The sequence below is a fragment of the Pocillopora verrucosa genome, chromosome 7 (genome assembly GCF_036669915.1).
Source record: "Pocillopora verrucosa isolate sample1 chromosome 7, ASM3666991v2, whole genome shotgun sequence".
NCBI classification, from domain to species: Eukaryota; Metazoa; Cnidaria; class Anthozoa; order Scleractinia; family Pocilloporidae; genus Pocillopora; species Pocillopora verrucosa.
Window position 1 is genome coordinate 22,676,324 of NC_089318.1, and position 9,867 is coordinate 22,686,190.

Here is a 9,867-nt window from a genome sequence, read left to right on the forward strand (position 1 = left end):
TTAGCATTCTCCTGCCCGTGCATAAGATGCGCACGAACAGGAAATGCTCTTACCCCGAGGGTAGATGAGATTACTTGTGCCTTGCATGCATGAAGAGGCAGATACTCGCCTCATGGTCCATGTACTTGGTTAGGCTATGCAGCCTACGTATGGGGCCTTCCTTTGTCAGCCAGTGCTTCCAAGCCCATCAGACAGGGGTGGCGGCAGCTCAACGACTCATGGTTACCATTCTCGAAAGCTCTACTGCAAGCAAAGGAACCTTGTCACGAACTTATTCGATGCGGATGCATAGCCTCATGTAGAGGACAATGCAAGAACTTAAAGGCTTATTTGGCATGTACTGGTTTGTGCAAATGTGGCAGCAACTGCCAACAGCCATAAATATTTACAACGGTGTCACTAACGAATACAGTAGATCGACTAAGAATTAGGCATTACATCAATCGTTTGTTGAATTTTGGTTAGATAGGAGAACATTTTAGGATTTCACCTAAAGCGCCGTTCAGAGAAGTTTAGCGGAACAATTTACCACAGGTATCCAAAATCTGTTAACCAAAGCTTATTCATAATAGCTAATTAATTTTACTAAAGTAAAGGAGGAGAATGTCAAGTCAACCAGAGACCTAATCTTTATATTTCTAAGGTAAACAGGTTTTACCAATCGTGATTCAGAAAATTACGTAAACAGGTATATTTAACGTTTAACCACAGGGAAGCCAAAGTTTCATGCTTTTATCATTAATTTGGACATAGCTGGATTAGTATGCATATTCACTCTTTAAAACTTATTGCGCGTGTGAGCACTTATGAGGTCAACAGCTGCAAGCGATTTTATGGGTTTTGTTGGCTCCTACAGTTTCTCGAAAGGGTTATCAACTGCATCTCACAATCGTCGTATGCCACATATGTCACGATCAACCACTACGACTACTTATTTGTGTCAGACAAGTCTGAATCTAACGGAATATTTCTAAGAAAACACTTTACATTGACAGACAAATACTTGCTCTTTTACTCGGTATATTTGATAGTAGTGAGGGGGGGGGGAGTTAAAGCCGGGGGTTTTTTCTTGGGGGGGAGGAAGGGGAGGTAATTTTTTCTCAAGATGAACATTATTACAGACCAGTTTTCACTGACCTGTTTATATTAACACAATTTGAAAATTGATCCAACAAAGTTGGTGGCTTCACCCGGCATAAAATACTTATATATATGCATACGAATTGTGTCATTATCGTAATACCGCCCATGAATTGTTAGACCATTAGATGTGTTTGAGCGTTTAGTGTAAGCGCTAATGGAGCATTATTGTATTTTAATGTTCGGCCGCTTATCACATTGGTTAATTATTCAGGTTTTTTGAGAAGTTGACATCTTCTTTAAGAAGAGCAAGGAGAGCTATCATCCCAAATATACGAGGGATTTCTATCCCAGTGTGGAAAGCCTTCTACAGTGGCTTGTGGGTACTACACATGGAGTTTTCGATCTACACCTTGTAACCCAAGAGAGAATTGAGCTATTGGTGGAGAAGTTTGGAAACCCGCCCTTCGATTTCACGACCAATTCTTTCGACTGTAGACTTGTTGCTGTCAAACCAAAATCCCAAACACTTTAGACGTTTCTAATGTAAGCGGAATAAACCTAAGCAGAATAGTACGATTGTACCTTCTTTTCGTCGAGAGTTACTTTCTCCTTAAGGTTAAATGTCGTAAGAGGTTATATTTAGACGTCGCGAGAGGTTATAATGATCAGCCTCAGTATTTTTTGGAGCGGCAATGAAAAATCAGTCCATGGAAGACTTCGTTCCTGCAAATGCGGTGTATAAATATATGTACAACTTTCTGTAGTAAGCCGAGGCTAAATTTAATAACACTGTACCTTATATTACCGATAGCACAAGAGATTGGGAAAATAAACAACGGGCACTTACTGATGCATTTTCCCTCGTACTTTACAGATATACTGAAAATGCTCTGCGAAAAACGCAGGAAATGGCTTTTCGAGACCCCCAATTTTAAACCCAAATGAGTAGTCGTAGCAGTTATCTTGGTATTTAAACTTCCTGACAAGACATATCATTATTCAGCATAACCTTAGGGGTTACACGTGTGTGTGTCTTGTTTTTTCCTAATTTTCAGAGCTGTTCCAAAGTCCACCATAGTTCTATAGAGTCTCTGTGGCTCAGTGGTAGAGCATAGGAGCGCGGAATCCGAAGGTCTGAGGTTCGATTTCTCATGGGGACTCAGACGAAAAACGTCTTTCCCCGCTATTTCTTTGACGAGCTTAAATACTAACCATCTCTCTTATTCTGTTCCTCTGCTGTTCCTAAAGTCGCCCCTCCTGAGACACATTACATAAGTTCCAGCGTCGTATAATCTCCGAGATGTTGAGCGAACATAACATGCACTCTCCCACACAAACTTGCTCAAACTTGTCGCGACCAATACCTAAATAATTTTTCTACTATGACCTAAGCGAAATGTTAAACGGAAAACGCAACACTCGATTGCGATGAATGACTGGCATAATTAAGAAAATTGGTACGAGGTAGTTAGGAGCTGTGACTAAATAAAAAAACAGTCCAATTCAGGACAAGAGGGTCGTGGAGCAAGTACCGACAGATATAACAATTTTAGCTTTATTTGTCTAGACTAGCAATTCTGAGGCAAATTACATTTTACTGTAATGTCTCTTTTTCTGTAAATGTATCTCTTTTTTTTGAAAATCTGAGTAAAAGTCGAAGGCTCACGAATAATCATTGACTATTTGTTGAACCAAACATGATAACGAAACTCGGAGTTAGGGTTGATGCTATCTGATTATAAGCCGCGTCAAGATTCCACATCCGTTCAGTAGAAACAGATTACCCTAGCCAAACTTAGCTCACTCCTCAGCTGCTTTCGTTTCCTATCGCGCTCCAAGTTACTAACCGAACTCACCTGGAACAGGCCAGCTAAAAATAGAATACAGAATAACAGTTTCATGTTGCTATGATGAAGAAATAACCCTTTCTTTCGAGGTAACCGGTTCTCTCCATCATCTGTATCGTCAGATACCATAATTATACAATAATTCGTTATTTCAATTCTAGAATTTTTGCTTAATTTCATCTTTTTTTTTTCCAAGACCGTTCATATTAGGAAGTTTGCGGTCGCGGTCTGGTAATCTTAGAGGCTAATTTGAGTATGCGAGATAAATCAACATGATTGGCTACTGTTTGAATTTAACCTGTCACTCACAATTGAGTGCTCGCTCGTAAACGAAAGTCAAACGCAATTCTCGATTAACGTCTCGTTTCGAAAACTCTTCCAACGAGTTCCCAATCTACAGTTATGTGGGAATCAAATGACAATCAAGAACTAAAGGACAATAATACGGTGAGATATTTTTCAATATAATTTATTTAAAAGCCAAGAAGGAAAGCATTTTGCGTAAAATTTCATTTTATCGAACTACTTTGCTTATCAGCTTTGCAATAGTCCTAAGGAAAGTACACGAAAGCGTGAATTTAAACCTTCTCGTATTTCCGCAGGAGCGAAAAGTTTCTGGAAAGCTGAGAGAGAAGACGAGAAAAAGGAGACCTAGAAAATCGATTACTCAGGTTTGCAATGCTTTTTTAAATGCTTAGAGAGATAAAACAGCCTCAAATCAACAATGCAGCGAACGCGGTTTTGTTGTAGTCACAAATCACCGGTGCGCTCGCATCGCGTTGCATCCAATTTAATGTTTCCCGCTCACCTAATTTTCCTTCACGATATTTAATTGCATACTTCTCCGATCCTACGTAAGCTCTGCTCGTAAAATATACATTTCGAATTTGATTTTTGTGAAGAAAAAATAATTTACACGGGAAGAATCACCTACTGAGGGTTTGTCTCGATTTGCTCTCACCGCAGTCATATTTGGGCGCCATTTTAAAAGTTCTGCTTTGCGATTTTGCGGGATGTCTTTTAACTAGACCTTATATTACGTACGAGTAACAAAAAGTGTTACTTATTGCCTTTTTTCTTCCCCAATCAATTTGTTATAAACATCCTTTCTCAAATATCAATTATTGTTGTTGTTTAGAACTAGAATGTGTATATAAATGTTATTTTTTCAGTTCACTTTCTTCAATATTTTAACCGCATGGGCACGCAGCCACTATTCTAAACTAATTTTCTTCGTAGAGCTTAATTTTATGTTCGGTCTAAGATTTCCACACAGCCCTGTACTATTACAAAACAAAGCCATTAATGTCTTCTTTTTCCAAGAACTGTATGCATAACAAGATACAGTGCCGTGCGGAAATCTCATCGTTTTTGTTCTGCGTCCTCATAAAACATAAATCAACAAATCAAACTTAGCTGCCATTATTTAATCTAGTTAGTAATATTTCGTGCCAAATGCATGGGTACTGTGGTTCCACTTCAGTAAATTAACAAGGGGAATATTCTCCTCAACATTATTACTGAATTTCATTGAATAAGTGCCCATGCTCAAATAAGAGATCCTGTTTCTATTGCCACTTTATTTGTAAATTTTTAAGCTTGTACTGTAACTGAATCAGTAAAGTTCATGATTACTTAATAAGTGCCCCCTTGATTAAGTACATTCTTTCCCATAAGCACCCCTCCTTTATTGGCCAAAATTATAAAGAAGCACCTAGGGCCCTATTTGAGGAAATATGGTATCACTGAGCCTTGTAAAAGTCTGAGAAGCCGCCACTGCTGTCAGTTTTATGTTGGCCCAAACAGTCTCAAATTTTCTTTTATTTTGTTTCTTCGTGATCATTCCTCACCTTCCCTTTTACAACCTTTCTGAGTTTGCAGGTTTGTTAGATAAGTCGCTCAACAGATAGTTGTCTCCCTCAATGTCTTAACAACTGTCTTATTATCTTTTATGCTTTTATTACTTGAAATATCTTATGTCATCAAATCTCACCTCAGAGGTGTGAGTATGCAACCTGTAGGGATCAAAATCTGTGATCTCTCACCAGCTCACACTTGCTGCCCAAGGAAAAACTTGCACCATTACAGACATGATATACACATTTTCTGTGCCAAAATCTATGGAGTATCCTTAAAAATCTTCAGGCGTCTTGTAACATGACCAAGTCCTCTATAGAATATCCCCAATTTCAAAAGAAAATTTTCCCTTCTTGGATTCTGAAAAGGTTGGTAGGTTTAATCACTGTATGGACCAGAATGATTGAGAGAATTTATTGAAATCCTCCAATTCCTCTCTTTCAGTTTTGAAATTCCTCTTACCTCTAACTGACTGGCCACTGATGTTAAAAGAGGGCAGGATTTTTCTGTCACCCTGGGTTTGCAATTTTTGTGTTCTTAGTTTGGCTGTTAAAGATTTAAATATCCTAGGAACAAATGGGTTCTAATTTCTCCTTTCATTATCCAGCTTGAATGTAATGTAAAGGTCATGAGAATAAAGGAATTGATCACCAGGTTAAAACACTCTTGATTATCAAACAAATTCTCCTAGTCAGTACCATAGGAAATGTAAAAAGGACAGTGTAGAGAATGTGAACTCTAATGTAAGGGTGTAAATGGTAAGCTGTAATAAGTGCATTTGCTTATCTGGAATAATCCAATGTAGCACATTTTCTTTCAAATGTACCAAATATTTCAGACTACTTTAAAGCACTCTTAGTGGCAGGTGAAACAGCTGGTCTGGGAAATTGTGTTTAACCCCTTAACTTCCAGATGCGATTAACAAGTAACTTCCTCCTATGATATCCATGCAGTATCCAGCAAACAAGTAATGAGAATACTCAAATGTGTCATGTAGAAGTTGTTTTCTTGATCTAACACCAAATTCTTGTAACTAATTTACAAGGAAATACATAGCAGCTAGAGGGGAGAATTAACAGTCAGATCTTGGGAGTTAAAGGGTTAAATAAGATACTCTCTTTAGATGACATACTTATTCCCCTCTAATGGTGGATCATGGTTAAACTTTCAACTTACAATGAAATTCATTGCCTATAGCTCTTAGGCAATGCATTTGAAAGTTAATCTTAAAAACCTTAAGATTAATTCAAGTTTCCTGTCTCTTCCTGGCTGCCAGTGCAATGTTCAAAAGTTTCAAAGGTGACACAGATTGAAGAAGGAGAATAAAAACAAAGCCTAAATTGTGGGGTTTTTTTTAGGAAATACTCAAAAGAAACCTTGGAAGGAAAACCTTAAAAACCAAGTTGTGTAATATGCAAATCATGTGGCCAGACACTTTCTTTCCAAAATTGTCCAAAGAAAGAGAAGTGAGAAAGAAGATAATGGGGAATTTGTTAGGGTGTCAGAGAACCAGATGTGACAATGCCAAAGAACTGGGGTGCTGCGATCCCTACTGTTGTGAGATGATTTTTCATACAAATATCATAATTCAGGTTTAGGAAAAGGTGCCACCTTCCCTCGTCTACAGGGCAAAAATTCGTTTCCAGTGTTTGCTGGTCCTTGTTGGTTTCTTGAACTGTAGCCCCTTGATACACAAGGAGTAACAGCACCATAAGCTACTTCACTCAAGCTGAGCAGAAATTGGTAACTGTGAACCTCCTTTGAAAAAACCCCAGTGATACCTCAGAGATTTACAGCTCAGTGGTTACAAGAGCTGAAAACTCTACTCTCTGTTGTTCAATATTATGTTCTGTAAGTGACTAACTTCTGGGAATTAGGTTGTTGCTTAGTTCAAGGAGCTTCTGGGAAGGGACTCTCCCCTTCCCCCTAGTATGATAAGGTAAAGATTTACAAGATCCATCAAACCCACTGTGAAAATAAAATTAATTTCCTTTCCGAGCTTTCAACTGACCAGCCTTTTTTTTTTTTTTTTCAATTTCTTTCCTCATCAACAGGTTTCTAACTGTTGATTGTTAATATTTACCTTGATTAGGCTACAGCAGCAGAGGAACAGCCTGCCCTGCAGTTACCTCCAAGACAAGGATCTCTTTCCCAACAAACACCATCTCATACTCTACAGACAGTTCTGCAGCCTACGAACACAGTATTGCAACCTACAGAAACTGCCGGTGAGCCGCTACATACACTGCCTCAGTTGATGCAGTTGGTACAGAAACTGCATCCACTATCAGGGGGGGATCAAATAGTAAAAACAGCGCCACAGCTGCCAACAGGTCAACCTTTACAGGCATCAATGCAGCTCCAAGAAGCTGCTCATCAGACTCAACCAACTGTGTCTCAGTCTTCACAAATGGTGATGCAATCACAGATCACTACATCCCAACCCCTACAAGTTTCTATGCGGCCTCTAAATACTACACCACAGCTTACCCACACAGTGTCACACTCTTCTCAAACAATTTTGCAGCCCACACAAAGTTTGCTTCAACCGCCACAAAGTCTGCTACAGGCTTCACAAGCTTCGCTTCAGCCTCCTCAGACACTCTTTCAGCTTCCACAGACCGTGCTCCAAGTAGCACCCCAAACTCTGCAAACCGTGCTTCAGGCTCCAAATAATACTCTTCGGGCTCCGCAACCGGCAGGGCAGCTACTTCCGCACTCTGGACCATTGGAGAGTACCCCATCTTTAGCTTCACTCGCCCAGTTCACTCTCCCTCCAAATCTGTTTCCCTCACCGTTGTTAAACAGCGCTATCCAAGCGCCTCTCCAGCCTTGCGTCCTGTCTTCTCATACATCTCCTCATTCATCCACCATGAGTATGCTTAGTGCTCTTCAAGATGATAAACTTGCTTTGATCCTTCCAGTGTTAGTGAGAATGGAGCATAAGATAGATCAGATTATGGCGATTATCGGCGCTAAATCCAGTGTTGGAATAAATGGGCTGCAAGCAGAAAACAAGTATAATCCCAACTTGATAGACAAACAGTGCGAAAGTGGCCCAAATTCTGTCATGACAGGAAACGGATCGATTGAATCAAAGACGGAAAGTCATTCCACTACTGTTACGATGGTAAATCAGTTAAATACAGATAACTTAGCTAACCATTCGAATATACCTTTGCCAGGAAAGCAAAAGAAATGTTTTACGAAGGGAGACCAAGCGGTGAGCGCACCTATCAAATCTCAGTCAAAAGAAAGCCAGTCAACTGCGTCAACAACAAATTATAAGCGGTCTAATGTTAACTTGACTGAATCCCACTCGAGTGACGGAGCGATGGAGAACAGCGATACAGACACTGCTATGGAATCTATTAGCGTCGAAGCTTCCAGTTTAACTTCCTCGTGTAACGTGACGAATTTGCATCCTGGTTTATCGACAGCTCAAGGCCGTCTGATTCAACGTAAAATGGCAAAAATAACTGAGCTTACGCTGCCTGAAAATTCCAACTTTCCCATTTCACGTGACAATATTATTGCGATGCAGGCAAAGTCCACCTCCACGATGAATTTTGCCGTGCGCCTGATGCGCGAATTGTTTACCTTGGAGGAACTTGATGGCAAGAACATTTCAGGAGCCAGAGGGAAAGACAGAGTCGACCCGAACAGAGTGGAAATCATTAAAGAAATTGTCTTCCAGGTTTATCGTACATTACCGTCTGACAGAGATATGGTGTGGAGGTGCTGCCGCAAAGCAATGGATTCCTTTATGCGCCGCATGAAACGGGAGCGTACGCTGAAAAGCAAAACTAACTCTGCTGCAACTATTTAACGTGAATTTTTGATACAGATCCAACTCGTGGCTTATCATTTCCAAAGTGCTTTCAGTACGAGATCTTTATTATTTTTCCTATTTATTGACTTCAGGATTCTTCCTATCTCCATCATCATCCTCTTTATTTTCTTTAAATAGTTTGGAAGAAATGTAAGTTGGTTGTTTTGAAAAATACGAAATGGAAAAAAGGAGCTTTTGTTTTAAGGATAGTTAGGTGCATACCATCTTGAATTTAGTTTTGGGCCGGGCAGTTTTCCCGCAAATTCCTCTGCGTTGTATATTGGGAACATGCAGAGGAGATTATTGTTTATAACAGCTCCTTGTTTCGATTGGTTGAAGTCAATATTTGTTGAATGAACTTTGTGAGGCGACTCTGTTACTTGACTTGACTTGTTTGACTGATGCAGTTTCGTACATAAGACTGTTAAATGATTATTCTGCAATAATAACAAGAGTCTGAGGAGAACATTTGTCTTAATATGATTATACTCGGGTGATTATTAGAGCAACTGCATTTTCTTTCACTTTACTCGTTTTCTCCTTAAAATCATTACGAATTTGCGCGAGGGCCATTTGAAACTGAGTGCTTCACATTGCAGGGTGATTATTAACAACTATTTACCGAAGTGAAGTATCCAGCTAGTGCTGGATGTTTACCGAGCCACGAAGCGGCGAGGTAAATATCCACCACTTCCCACCGACCCTAATATATCTTGCTTGACTTCGACCTGCGTTATCTCAGGTGGCTCTGCCACTTTCGTTTCATTTCATTGGCGTTTTAAATTTCGTCACCGATTTCAATCCCGTTTTTACTCATGTTATTTGCGCTTGTCTCTGAACTCTGCTTTGAGTTGTGGATGCGTTCGCTGTTCTAAGTTTCATTTCTCATGTCAGCAAAAATTCTTTATCCATGACGCCAAAATCAAAATGGAGAGCAAAATTTCATTTTCGTTGTCTTCAAAATAAAAATGAACGGACAGTCTTCTGCTCTTCACTTTGATTTTAACATCAGGGATAATGAAGTATTGCTCTCTATTTTGAATTTAAATCAATAAAAAAATTGGCCGAGCTACCCTGGATTCCGCACTACTGTGAAATTTTACCAATGCAATATTGCAGCTCATGGTGCAACGCAAGTTTTCGGATATAAAGCCTCGAAATGTGGTGAAAAGTATGATATAGTCGACTCAGCAACTTTGGTAATCGTGTGTTTGATTAGTCACCAATTTTCCTCTTTCTTTTGTGACG

The 9,867-nt window shown here is 39.5% G+C and overlaps 1 protein-coding gene across 1 annotated transcript; it reads left to right on the forward strand.

Moving 5' to 3' along the window:
* Nucleotides 1-3,267: 3,267 nt before the first annotated feature.
* LOC131780093 (serine/threonine-protein kinase Wnk-like) lies at nucleotides 3,268-9,112 on the forward strand. The gene is made up of 3 exons (XM_059096710.2): nucleotides 3,268-3,377; nucleotides 3,533-3,601; nucleotides 6,880-9,112. Exons 1-3 carry the CDS (start codon nucleotides 3,333-3,335, stop codon nucleotides 8,614-8,616), a joined length of 1,851 nt encoding a protein of 616 aa, XP_058952693.2. The 5' UTR covers nucleotides 3,268-3,332; the 3' UTR covers nucleotides 8,617-9,112.
* The last annotated feature ends 755 nt before the right edge of the window (nucleotides 9,113-9,867 follow it).